This window comes from Mesoplodon bidens (genome assembly GCF_964165515.1).
Source record: "Mesoplodon bidens genome assembly, chromosome: 10".
Lineage (NCBI taxonomy): Eukaryota > Metazoa > Chordata > Mammalia > Artiodactyla > Ziphiidae > Mesoplodon > Mesoplodon bidens.
The window spans coordinates 53,157,354-53,179,725 of NC_138172.1; the positions used below are offsets into that span (position 1 = coordinate 53,157,354).

At 42.9% G+C, this 22,372-nt stretch overlaps 1 protein-coding gene across 2 annotated transcripts in view; it reads left to right on the plus strand.

Moving 5' to 3' along the window:
- The window catches only part of OSBPL10 (oxysterol binding protein like 10), a 290,264-nt gene that overhangs the window by 80,581 nt on the left and 187,311 nt on the right, over positions 1 to 22,372 (plus strand). For both annotated transcript variants that reach the window (XM_081246970.1, XM_081246971.1), the window contains 2 exons: positions 13,399 to 13,574; positions 20,514 to 20,593. In XM_081246970.1, coding sequence (XP_081103096.1) covers positions 13,399 to 13,574; positions 20,514 to 20,593 — 256 coding nt within the window. The remainder of the gene's footprint in view (positions 1 to 13,398; positions 13,575 to 20,513; positions 20,594 to 22,372) is intronic.

Consider the following 22,372-nt stretch of genomic DNA (forward strand, 5'->3'; position numbering starts at 1 on the left):
GATGATTTCATCTTTATATCTCCAGCTCAGACCTTCTCTGGGTTCCAAATCCATTCATCCAATTGCTAGTCAACACCTTCTGGAAGTTTTAAAGGCGTGTGAAGTGCAACAGTCCCCAAATGGAATTCCCAGTTCATTATCAGGTCTTGTCAGTTGTACCCCTGCAGTGATTCTGTCACCTCCACCCTGGTCTAGGCTATTGCCAGGATTGCTGAGGTTTTTTAAAAACACCTTTATTAAGGTATAATTTACACACCATAAAATAGACCCATTGTAAGTGTACAGTTCAGTGATTTTTAGTTAATTTATATAGTTGTGCAACTATCACCACAATCCAGTTTGAGAACATTCCTATGAGCAAAAATAATTTCCTCTAGCCAGTGTGTAGTTAATACTGTTCCCATCCTCAGCCCCAGACAGCCACTCATCTGCATTTTGTCTCTATAAATTTCCCTTTTCTGGATGCTTCATATAAATGAAATCATATAATATATAATCCTTTTGCATCTGGTTTCTTTCATGTAGCATCATATTTCTGAGGTTCACCCATGTAGCATGTATCAGTACTGTGTTCTTTTTATTGCTAAATAGTATTCCATTGTATGGATGTAACACAGTTTGTTTATCCATTCACCAGTTTATGGACATTTTGTCTTGAGAAATGAGACTCAGCATGGCTGTAGTCATACGTTTATTTTTGTAAATATTTTATTGTCTGTTGGCACCATTTTCCAAGCCCTCATCAGATCAGGGACCTTGTTGCCCCCCCAGTATATTTTTAGCATTTAGCATATAGTGCCTAGCAAGGTCGGTACTCAGTTCAAAAAAAATTTTTTTAAAGAAACGAGGGAATTCTTTCTTTTTTTTTTTTTTCTCAAATGGCTGTTGAATTTATTTGCTTGATCAATAATGGTCCTGGCAAAAATTAGTTAACCAACACTGAGACAACTGTGATGAAATACTAATTTTAAAAATTCATGACACTGTGATAGAAATTAGAGTTTAAACACAAAAGAATCCCTTCAATATTGCCAGCAAATGTAAAATGAATGTAACATGACCGACAGGACGGCAAGAAGGCTTTTTTTTTTTTTTTTTTGTGGTACACAGGCCTCTCACTGTTGTGGTCTCTCCCCTTGCGGAGCACAGGCTCCGGACGCACAGGCTCAGCCGCCATGGCTCACGGGCCTAGCTGCTCCGCAGCATGTGGGATCTTCCCGGACCGGGGCACGAACCCGTGTCCCCTGCATCGGCAGGCGGACTCTCAACCACTGCGCCACCAGGGAAGCCCGGCAAGAAGGTTTTTATACACTGTAGTTGACACCTGACCATATTTTCAGTCACCATAATATCTTCTCTCCAGATTTAAAAAAATAGTATGCTGATTTCTATAACAAAGCTTTTTTCATACAAAAATCAAATAATGGCCAACAAGTCACAACAGTGCAATAGGTAGAGAATGAAAAACCGCATTAAACAGGTGCTGAAAATAAATACTAACCAGAAGGAGAGGACAGAGCCCTTGGGAGCAGGGGGTGTTTCCATCACCTTGAGTGTGTGGGGTTTGTCTTCACAGCAGTGAGAGCTGACAACCTTGTGGAGCCACTTATTCGGACACAGCGGGACCGGACCTAGTGCCTATGAGCCGGCCTCCCAGACACCTCGGGTTGCCAGAGACGTGGTGGGGTCAGGACTACAGCTGACTCCTGAGGAAAGCCATTTCCTATCGCTCAGCCTGGTCAACTGGGCACCCAGCAGCAGTTCACCCAGCCCCTGTGGACACTGACATCTGAAATCTTGTGTAAGAGCATAGCTACCCATCCATATGGCTTGGAAATAAAACTTAGTTTTGGAACCAAAGCTAAATTCTTTAAAAATAGCTGGGCTTATGTAGATTCTCTTTTGTTTAACCATAGAATGAGTAAATGTATCCACAATGCTTTATCCATATCACAGAACATGGTACAGCTGACCACACTGAGAACCTTGCCAAATAATATTGCCATGGCACCTCCAAAAAAGAGCAAACACTGGCTTGTGTTTTAAGTTCTGTCTTGTTGGCTTTGTAGTCAATTAACTAAACTGCTGTTGCTGATACAATGCAATATGAGCATTGGATCCAAGTCACTGTCTGCATTCAGAAATGTGATGTGGACTTCTGGAAGTTCTGGCTTTATAACCAGACAGACCTTGAGGCACAGCGATGGTGGAATGGTTCCAAAGAGAATAAGCCAGCTTTGTGCTTTTGCAGGTGTGGGCATCAAGGCTCAGAGTGGATAAGTACCGTGGCCAAGGTCACAAAAGTGAGAATTCAGTGGCTCTCAAAGCGTGGTCCTACCTGCAGCATCAGTATCAAATGGGAACTTGCTAGAGTTCTCTGGCTCCACCCAGATCTCCTGAATCTGGGGGAGGGGCACAGGAACTTGTGTCTTAACAAGGTTCCAGGTGATTCTGATGCAACAAATGTTTGAAAACCACAGGTCTAGTCAGGCCTCTTGCTGCCAGATCACACCTCTTTCCTATATGCTGTGTAACCCATAGGGAAAAATAAAGGATGCTCTGATCCAGGGACAGTGGGGCTTAGGGCCTGACTCAGTTGGATATTTGGGGCAGAACAGCTGAGCCTACGGGCCTGCTTCTGATCCTAACTGCTTCCCTGGTCTCCACAGGCTAGCTTCCCATCTCTCTTCATTTTGGTGGGTACCAGGCCTGGACTGCCCACTCGTCTTTGTCCCGGGGCTTTAGCCAGTATCAGAATCCTTTCACTGTGACTTGATGTATATGTTGAAGCTTTTAGTGATAGGCAGAGACTTGATTCAAGACTCGGTCCATCTCAAGGATTCCCAGGTAAGTTCCATGTGTTGTTGATGGCAAGAATGAAAATGAATTGTGAGGGTTAAGATGGGTCTTGATATTTTACGGTTTAGTTAAAGTAGTAGTTGAAGTTCTTACCTAATGTCCTCGGAAACCTAAGAGTTCATAGGAGTTCAGAAGGTGACGGGGCAATATTCTGAGAGCCTGTACTAACTTGTGTTAGAAAGCTCTCAGTTCTTGCTCCTGGTACCAAATCACCTGGTCTTTAAAAGCAGATGGAGTCTCATGATAGATCAAATCCAAGCGCGGTACATCAAATCTTGTGTTAAGAGTTCACTGTGACTTATGCTGGTCCTTTGTCAGGTGAGGCGGTTCCCAAGGCAGCAGCCACTCGGGCTGGTGGCCCTTAATCTTCAGGTGCTTCACTTGGGCTGGTCCTGGGGCTGCTCTGCGCAGGTGGGCGCCTACGTGATGCTAGTTGATGATCCGATTATACAGGAACTCCAGGCCTGGTGACTTCGTAACTTTTCTTTAAATCTTTCTCAAAAATGCTTCCAGTGTAACAGAGCCAAGATACCTACTGCCTGAGCTGTGGTGATTTAGGAGCAGGGCTTTGGCTCTTTCAGACCAAGACAAAATGAGGTCAGCTCACACATAAATAATATATTCCGCTTGGTTGCATGGGCCCATAGTGCTGAGATGTTTGTTGAATGAATGCCTAGGGGTAAAAGCTTGAATGACCAGAAAAAAAACAGGGTGTGAGTAACACTCTAAGGTTTTATCCTGACTCGATTTTGTACTGGTTTTTCTACTTGGATGATCTAGGCAAACTTTGAAATTCATTTTTCTGATTTCCTGATCTCAGCCACAAAGATTCTGATTCTTTAAGTATGGGCTGGGAGTCAGGAATCCACATTTTAAACAAGCTTCCAGGCTGACTCAGAAGCAGGAGGAAGTAACTCAAACTGTAAAAAAAGAACATTCTTTTTAGAAGGCAAGACACTTCAGTATTCTTTTTTAAAACTCTGCTTTATTGGTTGTCTTTTAATTTTATTTATGGATTATTTTTAGCTGGAGATTTTTTTAAATTTAGAAATATGTGTCAATATTTTTCATTATGGTTTTGCAATCTCTTGTTATGGTGCCCTCCCCACCCTAACTGTTTAAAAATATCCACCCATATTTTCTCCTAATACTAATATATAATATGATATAATTATAGGTGAATATATTATTAAAACTAATACTATTAGTTTATTTTTTTTAAGTCTTTAACATGTCAGATGTTATTTTGCTATGAGGTGCAAACATTGTGCCCTATAAAATTTCTACTTTTAGATGTTTGATGTTTTTTTAGACAACATTTTGGAAAATGTTCCATGCACATCTAAAAAGAAGTTATATTTTTCATTGGAGTATGTAATTATTTGTAACATTTGAAATAAAACTTGGGAATATATTGTTTTGAATCTATATATCCCCGTTTGTTTTCTGCATATCTGTCCAACTCTGGGTGAAAGGAGAATTCTAAAAATCTCCCAATCTGATTGTGTTTAACTTTTTTTTTCTTATCTGTCTGTCTGTTTTGATCCTATGTTTTTGCGTCTTTGTAGTGAAAATGGTATTTTAATAAACACAGGGTATCTTAGTTTTGAGCCGTGGCCTGTAAGGCTAGATTCCCTGGTTAAAGTCTACCCCATAACTTCCTCTCCGTAGATGTTGAGTGTGTTTTTTTACCTTTCTGCGCTTGAAGTTTTCATCTGTAGAAAGAGGCTATGGTCACATCTACTTCCTAGGACTGCTGGGAGGTGTAAATGAGATACTATGGCAGCACAAATGCGTGACACATAGAACGTGCTCTGTAAACATTAGCAAACAGTTTTGTCAGTGGTTCAGTTTATATATTTTTAAGACATCTGAAGACCAGCATAATGGTTCTGCTATAGACAGGCCATAGTACATGACATTTTTCCTGATATATTTGAGGTTGAACTTGTATTGCATGCCTGGATATTTTTAATAATGGCTGAGTTATGTGACAGAGTATATTTATCCCTGAGTTGGTGATGTGCCTTAGGGCCCTCTGACAGTTTAGTAGCTTCTGGAGTGTGTTGGAGTCTCTCAGTTAGTGCGTTTGGTGGTGGGTGGGGGCAGTTGTGGAAGTCTCTGATGACAGGTTGAATAGTAGGGATCTGAGAGATGTAAGAAGGCCTCTCTGCATTTCTCTCGCCATCGCCCCAATTTCATGTGTTGAGAGGATTCCAGACTTTAACACTTAGCTGGGATCGAAGTTGCCTGCAGGTGCTGTGACTTGGAACCTTGTTGTGAGTTTTTTTTTTTTTTTTTTTTGCGGTACGCGGGCCTCTCACTGTTGTGGCCTCTCCCGTTACGGAGCACAGGCTCCGGACGCGCAGGCTCAGTGGCCATGGCTCACGGGCCCAGCCGCTCCGCGGCATGTGGGATCTTCCCAGACCGGGGCACGAACCTGTGTCCCCTGCATCGGCAGGTGGACTCTCAACCACTGCGCCACCAGGGAAGACCCTGTTGTCAGGTTTTGATGCCTGGATCCATCGTCTATCCTCTCCAGGAAGTTTGGTTTTCATGAGAGAAATTCTGGAAGATTTATCCTTCTTTCTCAAGCCAGAAACTCTAAGGGTTTTGAGGGTGAACCCTTCTGAGGTAAGGAGACCACAGTGACCAACGTGTCATAGGCCCACCTGGAGAGGCAGAGACACCCTCTCTTATGTGTGAGACAGGCAGCTCCACGGAAGTAACTCTGGGGAAAACTTTGATACATTCATCTCTGAAGATGAGGTGTTCAATGAATGATCAGCAGCTGATAGTCCTTTTGAAGACAAGGTAAACTTAGGTAAATACACCCACAATTTGAAATCCTTCTTCCCTTCACAAGTGAGTATGCTTTGCTTTGCTGATTTTCCTTGAGTTTTTATTTTCTATAAGCAATAGGTTGGAAGTTTTAGAAACGGGGTGATATTAGATCTCAGAAATGGTGCTATTTCGGGTGGTTGTGGGCAAGCGGGAATTGGAAGGCAGGTGAAACCTGGAATACGGGTGTGTAGTGCCTGCACCGGGCAAGGCCTCCCTGGGACTGTGGGGAGAGCAGGACGCCCCAGGCTGGCAGGACCAAGCCGCTGCCATTTTGGTGTGTTGCTGGCGTGTGGACTGGGATTCTGGAACAGTTAGGCAGTCAGTCACCCAACCCAGAGTAGGGTCTTTAGCTGAAGAACAAAGGTCACTGTTGTCATGGTCAGGACAAGGCACAGGTGGCCTCCAGCAGGACCTTCTCAGAAGACAGAGGGCCTGGCATATGCAGATTTCTTCAGAAATTATGAATCCGTGAAAGAGTTTGAGGCTGTGAAGAAGGCTGGCATCTTTCAGAGTGCAAAGTGATTTTGGAATGTAAAGAATTTCTTTGGGTTGAGTTCCATGAAAGTTTGTCACTGAGCTGTGTTCCTGAACTATGAAGTGTGAATATTTGGGCTAAAGAATAGCTTCTCTCTTTTTTTTTTTTTTATATCTTTATTGGGGTATAATTGCTTTACAATGGTGTGTTAGTTTCTGCTTTATAACAAAGTGAATCAGCTATACATATACATATATCCCCATATCTCTTCCCTCTTGCGTCTCCGTTCCACCCTCCCTATCCCACCCCTCTAGGCGGGCACAAAGCACTGAGCTGATCTCCCTGTGCTATGCAGCTGCTTCCCACCAGCTATCTATTTTACATTTGGTAGTGTATATATGTCCATGCCACTCTCTAACTTCGTCCCAGCTTACCCTTCCCCCTCCCTGTGTCCTCAAGTCCATTCTCTAGTAGGTTGGTGTCTTTATTCCTGTCCTGCCCCTAGGTTCTTCAGAACCATTTTTTTTTTAGATTCCATATATATGTGTTAGCATACGGTATTTGTTTTTCTCTTTCTGGCTTACTTCACTCTGTATGACAGTCTCTAGGTCCATCCACCTCACTACAAATAACTCAATTTCATTTCTTTTTATGGCTAATATTCCATTGTATATATGTGCCACATCTTATCCATTCATCTGTCGATGGACACTTAGGTTGCTTCCACGTCCTGGCTATTGTAAATAGAACTGCAGTGAACATTGTGGTACATGACTCTTTTTGAATTACAGTTTTCTCAGGGTATATGCCCAGTAGTGGGATTGCTGGGTCGTATGGTAGTTCTATTTTTAGTTTTTTAAGGAACCTCCATACTGTTCTCCATAGTGGCTGTATCAATTTACATTCCCACCAAGAATAGCTTCTCTTGATAAATAGTTAATAAATACTGTGGGGGCGGGGGGGTGCGGAAAGAAGAAAGAAAATAGAGGGCCTGGGAAGGTGAGGCAGATCCCAACAGGGAAAACGCCTGTGCGAGCTGGGGGCTCGGTCCGCTTTCGTGCGTGGAGGGTGGTGGACGGGGGCCTCGTGCCTGGCGTGCAGCGAGCAGTGGAGCCCCACGGAGAATGGGAGGGGTCCTGACTCCCTCCTGGAAGTAGTACCGTGGGTATAAAAGGTGTCTGCTCAGGCATCACGGGGCTGGCCATCACCTCCCTTCTCAAGCCCTCTCCTCTTGCTTTAATTTTCACTTTTAAGTTTAGATGAAATGATTTAGCTTTTTGTCAGCAGCAGCCTGTCTGGCAAAGTTCCTGTTCGAAAGATTTTTTTTTTCACTGCATTTTTTTCCTCTTTGTAACCCTCTTGTAGTCTGCTTGTACCTTCTGCTTCTTGGCATTAATGAACTGGTTTCCCCATGTTCCTCCCCCCCATCCCCCCAATCCTTTCCCTTTATTTTTCTGCTCCTGACTGGATGCTAACGGCCACTGGTGTGCCTCCACCTTCTCAAAGTAAATATGTCTGGTTTTCAACTTCTAGATCCTGAAGTTGAACCTTCATGAAACTATGTCAGGCAGGTGGGGGTGGGAATAAAAAGGCTACAGGTGTTGACAAATGACCCTCAGCAAGGCAAGGCTTGGAGAGCAGTGATGGGTAAGGGCAGCTACTTTGTGTGTAGGTCTGCTCAAGTGAGCGTGAATGCGTATGCGCGTGTGAGTGCGTGTGCATGCAGGTGTGTCTACGTCTGTGCACGTGCTCACGTGTGGTTTTCGAAGCAGTGGCCTGTCCTCAGCCCTTCTGAGGCAGGCCTGCCACTCGCCGCGGGTCCCAGCTTTGGGACGGGGTGAGGCTGCCACCCGGAAACTGGCCTGATCGGCACTGATGGCTCTTTTTATGGGTTGGTTTGATGTCTCCCCTCTTTCTCTCTTTTCTCTCTCAGCACCCTCTTTGGTCTGTCAACATAGTCCATAAAATACGTTGCCTCCGTATACGGTTAAGTTCACCTGCACGTTGGTTAAGTTGCAAACGAAAGCTCGAGATGCTAATTGGAAAAGAACCCACTAGGAATCAGGTTCGTCTTATTCATTTCTCCAGAGGGAAAAACCTTAAAGAATGTTTCAGGATTTTATCTGGCGTTTGCACCTCATTTAATGAAGCCTCATCCAGAAATACGGTTAACTTTTCCATTTAGAATGAAAGCTATGAGTTTCAGATACAGCAGCAAGCTTCAAACACCAGTGCCTGACAGAACCCTGACCCTGCGGGAAACCAAATGTAATTTCTTTCCTCCCAGGGGATGTGACCCACAGGCAATGCCCTTCTTAGTGCCGCGTGGACAGCTCCTACCTGCCTGTGACAGAATCTGAATCAACTTGCAAAGACCATCCTGAAAGAATGCTTTATGTTTAGTCTGTTGTAATTTTTAATCAGATATTCTCCTTTCACTCCCTTCCAAATACCATCGAATTTTTAACTGTCTTTAGAAAAGGAGTAAATGATTGATGACCTTGCTTAGTGCACATGATTCAGACCTGTGCATTTGCATTAAAACTATTTTAGGAAGCAGTGGAAATATGTTTTTTTTTCCTGCCTGCGGCAGGGGGTTAGAATTAAGATGTCATTTTGAAATAGGTAATGTGAAAAATCATTAATGTGCTCCCGTATTCTGCATAATGTGACCTCAACTGGTTATGCCGTCATCTTTATCAAAAAAATCCCCCAGTGTTCAATTCATTTCTTGGTACCAGCTTCTTAACAATGTCCTTTGCAAATATATGGTTGGTCTGAGCAGGATGCGTTTGTGAAGCTGCTTCTGGGAGCGGGGAAGGCTGATGGGGGCCTGGTTGATGAGTGCGCAGAGCAGAAAGAGGAGAGAGGTGTTCAGCCCTTTCTCCATTCCAGCCAGCGGCACGGGGTGGATGGGGGGTGGGCAGGGGAGTTGAGGGCAACTTGGCTCTTGCCTTTTCCTTGAAGCCTGTTCAGGTTATGCGCTACCTTTCCTGCTTCCTGCTGTGTAAAGGAGGCATGTTGATGGATGGGGGACACCGCTGCTCTGCCAGAGCGGTTTGGGGGGTGCAGGGGAGGCTGGAGACACAGAATGCTATAGTCGGAGCCAAGGTTCCTTCCCTACGCTTGTACGGATTCTTGCTCTTCACGCTGTGATTTGCCAGGAGCCGTGTCTGCACAGCTGCAGTCACCATGACATTAAATATAGGTCACGTGGAAAACATTTGCTCTTTTTTTAATAGATCTTTATTGGAGTATAATTGCTTCACAATACTGTGTTTCTGTTGCACAACAAAGTGTGTCAGCCATATGCATAGACATGTCCCCATATCCCCTCCCTCTTGAATCTCCCTCCCACCCTCCCTATCCCACCCCTCTAGGTCATCGCAAAGCACCGAGCTGATCTTCCTGTGCTATGCTGCTGCTTCCCACCAGACAACTATTTTACATTCGGTCGTGTGTATATGTCGTTTCTACTCCCACTTCGCCCCAGCTTTGCCCTCCCACCCCATGTCCTCAAGTCCATTTTCTATGTCTACCTCTTTATTTCTGCCCTGCAACTAGGTTCATCAGTACCACTTTTTTTTTTTTTAGATTCCATATATATGTGTTAGCATACGGTATTTGTTTTTCTCTTTCTGACTTGCTTCACTCTGTATGACAGACTCTAGGTCCATCCACCTCACTACATATAACTCAATTTCGTGAGAACATTTACTCTTAAAGAGAAGCGCAGGGTCAGCATTTGAATAATGTGACCACTGGCGGCTCAGAAATCACCCCAGCTCTTCTCTCGTTGACGGAATTTGGTCTTCACATCACAGAAAGGAGGAGAGGAACACATTTCAAGTAGAAGGACGTGAAAATACACATTTAAAAAAGATTTTTTGTGAATTTGTCAGGCTGGCTTCTTTAACTGATCTTAGTGGCCTAATAAGCAGAAGCTTCTTTCTCATCCATGTAGAAATGAGGCGACTCTCTTCCAGGTGGTCATTCGGGGATCCAGGGTGCTCCCCTCTTGTGTCTTTGTCACACCCGTTGTGGATCCCGAGTTGCCCTGCAGGGTGTCTCCATTCCAATCTGTGTGTGTGTGTGTGTGCACGCGTGCGTGCACGTGTGTCTTTCTGTATGTTCCAGGCCTGGCTTGCATTTCTTCTGTTCACATTCTGTTGGCTACAGCTCAGTCAAATGGCCACACGTCCTTAGGAGGAAAGCTGGGAAATGTATTCTGCTTGTGTCTCCTGGAAATGGAGGGCAGGGATTTGGTGATGAGCTATTAGTTTAGGCCAGTGCTTCTCAAATTTGAGCTGCATCAGAATCACCTGGAAGCTTCCTGGCCGCCCCACACCTCCACCCGTTTCTGATTCAGCAGGTCTTGGGTGGGGCCCAAGAATTTACGTTTCAAATAAGCTCCCAGGTGATGTTGATACTGCTGGGCGAGGAAGCGCACTTTGAATAGTCCTGGTCCAGGAGCACATTTTTGTGTCTTGATTTATCCATGCTAATCGTGGATACCAGAAGTATATCCTTATTATTGTGACTCGAGAGATAGGGAAGGAGAGGGGTAAAAAAGATAAATAACCTTGGCCAGGACATTTGGAATGTTACAAATAATTAATGTTTCTTAGAGGAATTGGAGTTTTGGAGGGTTGAGACCTGGGTCGTCAGGTGCGCCTGCTCTGTGGGATGGGGATGAGGTGGGACCTCTGTGGCCAGGCAAAGGTGCTTTCAGCCCGGCTAGCTCTGTTGGAGCAGGAAGCTTTGGAGAATAAAGTACCTAAGTGGGTACAGGAGAGGTGACACGGAGCAAACGACAAGGGGGAGGACTTGCGTGAGACTCGAAGGAGAGTTTGTGAGTGCTGGACTGAACCAGGTGTGGATCTGGACACAGACAAGTGGGACTTAGATTTTGAGTTTCTTTGAGTCTTAGTGCCTGTAAAATGGGGAATAATGATGGCTGTCTGTTGGTTACTCTGAGAATCAATTAGGTCAGAAGTTTGTAAACTTTCTTGGTTCGTGGTGCTTAGAGGTTAAAAAAAATCCTACAGTTTCATTTATTATGAAAGCAGTCAGCTTTTTTTTTTATTATTGTTAAAGCAGTCAGCTCCAAACAACTTCATGTACATTGATGTCGTAACAGCTCAGTGGCCGTTTGAAAAAATAATCAACATAAATGTTTATGTTTCTACATTATGAATATGTTTCTCCATTAAATAGCTTCAATTACTTGTTGGTGGACTGTGTGTGCCTGCAGATTCTGCACAGCTTCTCTCTCAAACCTTGGGATCTTGTTGGCATCGCTGCCCTCTTCCTATTCCCTGTCGATGTTTCCTTGTTGACCCAGCAACTGCTGAAAACCCAGCTTTGCAAAGATACTATGCCTTTGAAAGGAATGCAGTGCAACTAGTATGGAAACTGAAAACTGCCTGAGTTGTTCGTATGCTTTATATCTGACTGATGAGCATCACTCCATATCCCTCAAAAGTGTGACATATTTTCCAGTGCCTCTGCAAGTTCACAGTGGTAACCCAGCTGCTCTGGTGCACGGATTGAAAAGGGTGGGATTTGGTAGTTTTTTCCTTTTCATTCATTCATTAATAAATATTAACTGAGTATCAGCGAGGGGTCAGGCACTGTCCGCCTCCAAACAGCGTAGAGTCTGGGGGGAACCAGACATTGAATCGGATAATCCTGCAAATGTAGACTCCTGATGAGGCCAGGGCCATGAGGGGTGAGTTCAAAGTGAGAGCTTGTGGGAGGAAGATTTGACCTGGTCAGGAGATGATTTTTCAAGTTGGTGGCACCTGAGTTTTCTTGACGTTACCGTGCAGTAAATAGGGGAGGGAACCAAGTTCTAGCCACAGGGGTGGCAAGTATATCTCAAGCTGCTGAACAACTTGCTTCCTCCCACCCCCCAATTGCGCCGTGCTTGATTTGAGACTGGTATTGTGGCTTGTGTGCGCCGTGTGTGTCAGACAATGTCTGGACTCTTTCTTTTTTTTTTTTTTTTTTTTTTGTGCGGTACGCGGGCCTCTCACTGTTGTGGCCTCTCCCGCTGTGGAGCACAGGCTCCGGACGCGCAGGCTCAGCGGCCATGGCTCATGGGCCTAGCCGCTCCGCGGCATGTGGGATCTTCCCGGACCGGGGCACGAACCTGAGTCCCCTGCATCGGCAGGCGGACTCTCAACCACTGCACCACCAGGGAAGCCCTGGACTCTTTCTTTAATGAGACAAACCTACTGACCGTGCAGTTGGATGCCGATGCGAAGCCCAATTGTGGGAAGAGTTTCGATGTCATGGATTGGTAACAATCTGTATCACTTCGAGTAACTGCTCCAGGTGGGGGAAACAGCATGAACAAAGTGGTGGAAGGCAGCTGGGTGAGCCAGCGTGGGTGGAGCAGAAAGTGAGAGGCTGGGAGAGTCAGCAGGGTCTGTGATGAGCCTCTGGGTCCCAGGGGGCATGTGGATCTCACATGAAGACAACTTGTCCTGGTGGAGAAGGGGAAGTTCTCTTGATTGCTTCCTGGTGATAGATGGTTACTATAAACAGGCCAGGTACTCGGCTACCAAGATTTGTTTCAGTGATTTAGACACCTAGCAGTTTCCCTGTTTTCACCCTGAATGTAGACTCCAGTGGCATTACAGCCTCCCAGAGCGGAGGGAATTCTTGTCCCTTTGTGTGAAAAGTGATCCATGGAAGGGCCCGCTGGAGGGTGCCCAGGGGGCTGTGTGAGCACCTTCAATTGGCTGGATTGACCAACTCTGGAGCTCAGGCCCCATACAGTGCCCAGGCTGTCGGCTGGAGTCTGGCCCAGCTTGCTGCTTCTGGGGTGTGAATTTCAGCTGTTCCTGTGAAGTCACGTGGAGCCTGTTACCAGAGTCTATGTCCCAATGCTTCCCTCTTCTTTACTGTTACCAGAGTCTATGTCCCAATGCTTCCCTCTTCTTTACCATTCTGAGGCTCATGTATGAATGGGCATTGCACCGAATCCAGAATGGGCCTGGCCCTTGCCCCTGCCCCAGGGGCCATGACAAGTTCTGCTTTGACTTAAGAATTGGGTGCTCTCTCCCTACACGGGGATGACTTGTGTGGGTGCCTGGCAGGGACGTTTAGCTTCCAGCATCCTGGATTGGGAGCCTTGATATCAATTTAAGGATTATGTTCTTTTTCTTCTTTGCTTGGAGAGAAAACTGATGCACTGTGGTTTCTCCACACAGGTACTTTGTGCTGGATTTTGAGGCTGGTATCCTGCAGTATTTTGTGAATGAGCAAAGCAAACACCAGAAGCCTCGAGGGGCCCTGTCTCTGTCTGGCGCCATCGTGTCCCTGAGTGATGAAGCACCCCATATGCTGGTCGTGTACTCTGCCAATGGGGAGATGTACAAACTGAGAGGTATGTTCTTCTCCCGGGAACTTTTCAGATGGGCCTCCTGGGTTCACAGTTACCATGGTATGGCTCTCTTGTTTTTTGATTTTTTAAAAAAAAATCACCTTTAACAATTTGCCGGGTTTGTGGACTCTGGTGACAGATGCTGCTTCTCCTACCCCTGGGGTGGGGAGAGGAGCTGACATTAGGAAGTGTTTGTCCTAATTAACTGAGCAATTAAGGACAAACAAAAGGTGAGTGATCGCAAACCTGGCTGAGCCTTAGGACTTGGGCAGATTTTTCATAATAGCTCAGTATATATTTTCCTGGACCATATACTGTGAATCTTTCCTCCAATGCCCGTGGGGCTGTGATCTGAGGACAGGTCAAGCCTTTTAAGGGTCATGGTGTCCTCCGCTCAAAGTTTCTCTAGAACCAGCTCTTAGTAAAGGCCCCTTCACTTGTACTTTATTTAACCCATTGTGGCCCTAGAGCCTGGTGAAAAGCCAACTGGTGTTATGTCCTGTTGTCCACTTTCTCCCCTTCTCTTTGCTTCTTGAAAGCTGAGGTCTGCTAAGCATCCTCCTCAGGTCTCGGGAGAGCCCAGCATTTGGCTGGAACTGTAGGTCTTGTCGCCCCCGAGGCATATCCACCTCGCAGGTTTTCTGATGGGCCAGAGTTGTCTGCAGCGGTGTGATTTGATTGCTAGATCATTCTTCCAGCATTCTGTCATGGGCACATTGCCGGAAAAATTGTCAGTCTTCTTCTAACAAAATACCAAAACCAAACCCCAAATGCATATGTTTGCATGCTTGTGCCTGTACACACACACAGAGTCAGTTTACTGACTGACCTTCCTCCAAGCTTTGCTACCCAGAGGCAGGCTAAGCTGAGGTTCCTTTATTTTTATTTTTTGGCCACGCTGTGCAGCTTGTGGGATCTTAGTTCCCCAACCAGGGATTGAACCTGGGCCTCTGGCTTTGGAAGTGCAGAGTCCTAACCACTGGACCACCAGGGAATTTCCTGAGGTTCTTTTATTATCAATATACAAGTCATATCTCAGGATCTATAAAACAATCCACAAACCTATGATATAAAATTGTCTATAGTTGAAGAAAGTTTTTTGTTTTTTGGGAACTGTGAGAAGATTCATGTTCTCTTTGGAGATTCATACAGTATGTGTCCCAGATTTATATGGTCCTTGGTTTCTCTTTGCTCTTTATTGCTTAATAAATTGTCAGAGCAGAAACAATAGCAGGTGAAAAACTTAATGCCCCACCGCCGCCTGTGCTTTCGTTTTCTTTTCTATTGAATTTTTGAATTTTATTTTATTTTTTTATACAGCAGGTTCTTATTAGTTATCCATTTTATATGTATTAATGTATACATGTCAATCCCAATCTCCCAATTCATCACACCACCCCCCCACCCCACCTTGCTTTCCCCCCTTGGTGTCCATACATTTGTTCTCTACATCTGTGTCTCTCTTTCTGCCCTGCAAACCGGTTCATCTGTACCATTTTTATAGGTTGCACATATATGCGTTAATATACGATATTTGTTTTTCTCTTTCTTACTTACTTCACTCTATATGACAGTCTCTACAAATGACCCAATTTTGTTCCTTTTTGTGGCTGAGTAGTATTCCATTGTATATATCTACCACATCTTCTTTATCCATTTGTCTGCCTGTGGGCATTCAGGTTGCTTCCATGACCTGGATATTGTAAATAGTGCTGCAGTGAACATTGGGGTGCATGTGTCTTTTTGAATTATGGTTTTCTCTGGGTGTATGCCCAGTAGTGGGATTGCTAGGTCATATGGTAATTCTATTTTTAGTTTTTTAAGGAACCTCCATACTATGCTCCATAGTGGCTGTATCAATTTACGTTCCCACCAACAGTGCAAGAGGGTTCCCTTTTCTCCACATGCTCTTCAGCATTTGTTGTTTGTAGATTTTCTGATGATGCCCATTCTAACTGGTGTGAGGTGGTACCTCACTGTAGTTTTGATTTGCGTTTCTCTAATAATTAGTGATGTTGAGCAGGTTTTCATGTGCTTCTTGGCCATCTGTATGTCTTCTTTGGAGAAATGTCTATTTAGGTCTTCTGCCCATTTTTTGATTGAGTTGTTTGTTTTTTTAATATTGAGCTGCATGAGCCGTTTATATATTTTGGAGATTAATCTGTTGTCCATTGATTCATTGGCAAATATTTTCTCCCATTCTGAGGGTTGTCTTTTCATCTTTTTTGTAGTTTGCTTTGCTGTGCAAAATCTTTTAAGTTTCATTAGGTCCCATTTGTTTATTTTTGTTTTTATTTCCATTACTCTAGGAGGTGAATCAAAAAAGATCTTGCTGTGATTTATATCAAAGAGTATTCTTCCTATGTTTTCCTCTAAGAGTTTTATAGTGTCCAGTCTTATATTTAGGTCTCTAATCCAATTTGAGTTTATTTTTGTGTATGGTGTTAGTGAGGGTTCTAATTTCATTCTTTTACGTGTAGTTGTCCAGTTTTCCCAGCACCTCTTACTGAAGAGACTCTCTTTTCTCCATTGTATATCCTTGCCTCCTTTGTCATAGATTAGTTGACCATAGATGCATGGGTTTATCTCTGGGCTTTCTATCCTGTTCCATTGATCTATATTTCTGTTTTTGTGCCAGTACCATATTGTCTTGATTACTGTAGCTTTGTAGTATAGTCTGAAGTCAGGGAGTCTGATTCCTCCAGCTCCGTTTTTTTCCCTCAAGACTGCTTTGGCTGTTTGGGGTCTCTTGTGTCTGCATACAAATTTTAAGATTTTTTTGTTCTAGTTCTGTAAAAAATGCCATTGGTAATTTGATAGGGATTGCATTGAATCTGTTGATTGCTTTGGGTAGTATAGTCATTTTCACAATATTGATACTTCCAATCCAAGAACATGGTATATCTCTCCATCTGTTGGTATCATCTTTAATTTCTTTCATCAGTGTTTTATAGTTTTCTGAGTACAGGTCTTTTACCTCCTTAGGTAGGTTTATTCCTAGGTATTTTATTCTTTTTGTTGCAATGGTGAATGGGATTGTTTCCTTAATTTCTCTTTCTGATCTTTTGTTGTTAGAGTATAAGCAAGAGATTTCTGTGCTTTAATTTCATATCCTGCAACCTTACCAAATTCATTGATTAGCTTTAGTAGTTTTCTGGTGGCATCTTTAGGATTCTCTATGTATAGTATCATGTCATCTGAAAACACTGACTTTTTCTTCTTCTTTTCCAATTTGTATTCCTTTTATTTCTTTTTCTTCTCTGGTTGCCATGGCTAAGACTTCCAAACTATGTTGAATAATAGTGGTGAGTGTGGACATCCTTGTCTTGTTCCTGATCTTAGAGGAAATGCTTTCAGTTTTTCACCATTGAGAATGATGTTTGCTGTGGGTTTGTCGTATATGGCCTTCATTAGGTTGAGGTGGGTTCCCTCTATGCCCACTTCTGGAGAGTTTTTAATCATAAGTTGGTGTTGAATTTTGTCAAAAGCTTTTTCTGAATCTATTGAGATGATCATATGGGTTTTATTCTTCAGTTTGTTAATATGGTGTATCACATTGATTGATTTACGTATATTGAAGAATTTTTGAATCCCTGGGATAAATCCCACTTGATTGTGGTGTATGATCCTTTTAATGTGTTGATGGATTCTGTTTGCTAGTATTTTGTTGAGGATTTTTGCATCTATGTTCATCAGTGATATTGGTCTGTAATTTTCTTTTTTTGTAGTATCTTTGTCTGGTTTTGGTATCAGGGTGATGGTGACCTCATAGAATGAGTTTGGGAGTGTTCCTTCCTCTGCAATTTTTTGGAAGAGTTTGAGAAGGATGGGTGTTAGCTCTTCTCTAAATGTTTGATAGAATTCACCTGTGAAGCCATCTGGTCCTGGACTTTTGTTTGTTGGAAGATTTTTAATCACTTTCAATTTCATTACTTGTGATTTGTCTGTTCATATTTTCTATTTCTTCCTGGTTCAGTCTTAGAAGGTTATACCTTTCTAAGAATTTGTCCATTTCTTCCAGGTTGTCCATTTTATTGGCATAGAGTTGCTTGTAGTAGTCTCTTAGGATGCTTTGTATTTCTGAGGTGTCTGTTGTAACTTCTCCTTTTTCATTTCTAATTTTATTGATTTGAGTCCTCTCCCCCTTTTTCTTGATGAGTCTGGCTAATGGTGTATCAATTTTGTTTATCTTCTCAAAGAACCAGCTTTTAGTTTTATTGATCTTTGCTATTGTTGTATTGTTTCTATTTCATTTATTTCTGCTCTGATCTTTATGGTTTCTTTCCTTCTACTAACTTTGGGTTTTGTTTGTTCTTCTTTCTCTAGTTCCTTTAGGTGTAAGGTTAGTTTGTTCATTTGAGATTTTTCTTGTTTCTTGAGGTAGGCTTGTATTGCTATAAACCCACCTGTGGTTTCTAAAATGACACGAACCCGTACAAAAGAACAGCCCAACCAGTGAACCATTTGAGCCATCTCACTTTGCCTTTTAGTTGTTATTCTCTGGGTTATTAAACCCCAAGTTTTTTTTTTTAAGGCTTGTTTTAATAGCAAACATAAAAGTTTTATTATCTGCATGAACTAATCACAAGGGCTAAATTTAGCTTAAACTTACCCACTACAGCAGAGGGAGGACACATTTCTGCCTCTTTCTGGCTGGTCCTTGGTCCATCCAAGAATCTGGGCATTGGTTTTCTCGTTTCACATCTCGCTACATGTAGGGATGAACCTTGATGTTAATAGCTGAACAGCTTTCGGAATGTTTTTGGTGTAGAGCCTTTGGGTACTGCCGCAAACCAGCAGTTCTTCATGTTCCTAAGGGAAATGGCTCTAGTTTCTGCAGAATCCTTTTATTCTTTGGAAGTAGGGTTCACCTAGTCTTACGCTGGTCTGCACTTCCAGATTTCTTCACTAGAAGTTCAAGCTGAAGTTGGGTTTTATTGACAGATGACAGGCTCATTTTTGTAAACGATACAAATTTCTAGGGGAATCATTTTGTTTTCTGCATAGTCAACATTTATGCAGTAAATATTCTGTTAAAATATTTATGCAGTGAGTTATGCAATTAAATTAACTTGGATTTTATTAGAACCTGTTATGTATCCATGATCTTTTTTTTTTTTTTTTTTTTTTTTTTTTGCTGTATGCGGGCCTCTCACTGTTGTGGCCTCTCCCGTTGCGGAGCACAGGCTCCGGACGCGCAGGCCCAACGGCCATGGCTCACGGGCCCAACCGCTCCGCGGCATGTGGGATCCTCCCAGACCGGGGCACGAACCCGTGTCCCCTGCATCGGCAGGCGGACTCTCAACCACTGCGCCACCAGGGAAGCCCTATCCATGATCTTTTAAGAAAATAATTTTATATATTTGAGAGATGGGGGTGTAGATGGAAGGTTGTGACTGTGCAAGTGACTGGTACTGTAATGTCTCTTTGAGGGACATTTGAGGGTCTGTAAGTCAACATTTTGTACCTTATTCTGTTCAGTCATAATAAGAACGCTTGAGAACACATATTAAAATGGTAGGGCTTCCCTGGTGGCGCAGTGGTTGAGAGTCCGCCTGCTGATTCAGGGGACATGGGTTCGTGCCCCGGTCCGGGAAGATCCCACATGCCACGGAGTGGCTGGGCCTGTGAGCCATGGCCGCTGAGCCTGCACGTCTGGAGCTTGCGTGTCAGGAGCCTGTGCTCCGCAACGGGAGAGGCCACAACAGTGAGAGGCCCGCGTACTGCAAAAAAAAAAAAAAAAAAGGGTAATTCAACTGAATGCTAATTTTGTAAAGGCTGATAACTCCACATTACAACTCCAATAGATAACAAAGGGGCCTCTAACACTGTACTTTGATCCTCCTTTTAGCCACATGTGGTAGAGGCATTAAAAATAATCACGTTTTGTCTTCCCTGCTGCTTTTTAAAGAAGTAGAAATGACTTTTTCAGAAGAGTTTAAAAAATTGGCCAAGTTGTTCTCATAACAGACATTTCAGAATAAGTTAAGTTTTTTAACGTGGTTTAAGAGGGAATTTTTTTGTCACTTCTTCAGGGAAACCTTCATTAAGCACCTGTCATAGGACTATATTAGGTGCCCCCACTGTGTACTACACAGTAAAGCAAAGTGTTTTAACAAAGCATATTTGCAGCCATTTAGATAATGCCCCACTGAAAAGGAAATTCCACCTCTAAACCCCTTCTAATGATAAGAAACTTACTTTATTCAGTTTTGTTCTGTTTGAAGTTTCTGAGTTGGTATTTATAAGTTGAAAAGAGAGATTTAAAAAAATGTGTTGGGGCAATAAAAATGCTACAATGTGGATGAACCTGAAAAATATTAAGTAAAAGAAGGCAGCCACATACTGCATGGGAGCATTCATATGGAATGTCTAGAATAAGCAAATCTATGAGACAGAAAGCAGATTAGTGGTTGCCTAGGGATGGGAAAGGGGGTGGGGAGAGAGAAATGGGAAGTGACTGCTGATGGGTGGAGGATTCTTTGGGGGATACTGAAAATATTCTAAACCAAGATTATGGTCATGGTTGTACTATTCTGTAAATATACTAGAAATCACTTAATATTAAAAAACAGGTGAATTTTATGTATGTAAATTCTATCTCAAAGCTGTTAAAAAATCTGTTAGAAATTTTAAAAAGCGAAAGAATATAAGTGTATTGATTACTTTTGGAGAAATTGATCTGTATGTGTTCAAGTGATTCCATCCAGGAATATGGAATTCTGAAAATCCCTTTAAGTTTCTCAAAACTTTTTAGATTTCTTAAAAAAAAAAAAAAAGATTTTTGATTGAGATTTGGTGTCGTCAGATTTTTGGCATGAGTACCATCTGCATTTGCCTTTTGCTCCTTCATTCCCAGGCCCCCAACCCCTCAGGTGCATGTAGAAATGGGTTGGATGTGTTTTGGCTCAATTGCTCCAAGCCTTTCTTTCTCTATTTTAGCTGCTGATGCAAAAGAGAAACAGTTCTGGGTGACTCAGCTTCGAGCTTGTGCCAAATACCACATGGAGATGAATTCTAAGGTAAGTCACTGCGGGGTGGGGTGGAGGGGGGGCGTTGCATCTGCTGGGATCAGCCTTCAGCCCAGTGATTGGCTTCTTGGGGGAAGCTGTTTTCCATAGTATCTTTAAAGTTCTCCACCATCGAGGAATTCATACTTGTCCTGTGACATTTACATTTAAAGCCGAGAGAAAGGTGGGAGGATTTGCTTGTAGGTAGAGTGAACGGGCATGCAGACACTTTCTTGGAACTGATTCTGGAAAGACACTTCTGTGTCTTTCTGTGTTGTCCATTTAGGCAGCTGGTAACTGGTCTGCGCAGAAGCTTGAGCAGATGGTGTCATTGTGGCGGCGGCAGAGGAGTCATATTTACTGTTCACGAAGACTTGTTGTCACAGACCCTTAAATAAAATGAGACCCCAGCTTGATGAAGCACTCTATAAGGTGCTTCTGCATCTAACTGTGTCAGAATGTTCTCAGGTAGTTTGGCATCCATGTATGAATTAGCTTCTCTTCAGGATTCAGTCTGAGATCTTGGTACAGATGCGCAGGGGATAGGAGATAGGAGGTAGGCATTTTCATGGATTATTTGGAGCATCTCCTTCCTTAAATACAGGAAATAAATAAGTCAGACAGAGAATGCCAAATACTATAAAACAAACTTGAGGTTGCCAAAGCGGATGGCGGGGGAGGGATAAATTAGGCGTATGTGGTTAACAGATACAAACTGCTATACGTAAAATAGATAAGCAACAAGGATTTGCTGTGTAGCACAGGGAATTACAGTCAATGTCTTGTATTTTAATAATCTATAATGGATTATAATCTGAAAAAAACCCCACAACTGAATCACTTTGCTGTACACCTGAAACGAACACAATATTGTAAACCAACTGTACTTCAATTAAAAAATTGTATAGGAAATAATTGACCAATGAATTTATTCAGGGCAATAAATATTTGTTAAAATTAACGAATTAACGTTCAAAGGGCTACTCCTTTTATGTCATTAGTTCAAATTTAGTTACGATATCCATTTGCATTCTTTTTCTGTATTGCATGTATCTGATAGGAAGACCCACACTTCAGACTTCTTAGGCTTCCATTTACTGTAACCTGTGTTCTGTCTTGCTCAGGGAGGACATGGAAATGTCTTGCTTAGTTATACCTCCCTGTTCTGCTTCCAAAGACAACCTGAAATGATTTCTTCACAATGATTTTGTTTATTTTTTTCTTTCTGGAGACATCTTCTCTCCTTGACTCGCTTACGGCAGTTGCACTCACTGTAATGCCCCTCTTGACTTGCTCCAAATGTGGTCTTTAATCATAGGTAGGGCCCCACTTCTTCTCTTAAAAATTTATTTTATTGAAGTCTAGTTGATTTACAGTGTTGTGGTAATTTGTCCTGTACAGCAAAGTGACTCAGTTATACATATGTATACATTCTTTTTCGTATTCTTTTCCATGATGGTTTATCCCAGGATATTGGATATAGTTCCCTGTGCTCTACAGTAGGACCTTGTTGTTTATCCATTCTGTGTATGTCAGTTTGCATCTGCTAATCCCGAACTCCCAATCCATCCCTCCTCCCCCACCCCCTCCCCCTTGGCAACGACAAGTCTGTTCTCTGTATCTCTGAGTCTGTTTCTGTTTTATAGGTAAGTTCATTTATGTCATGTTTTAGATTCAACATATAAGTGATATCATATGGTATTTTTCTTTTTCTGATTTAATTTATTTAGTATGATCATCTCTAGGTCCATCCATGTTGCTGCACATGGCATTGGTTCATTCTTTTTTATG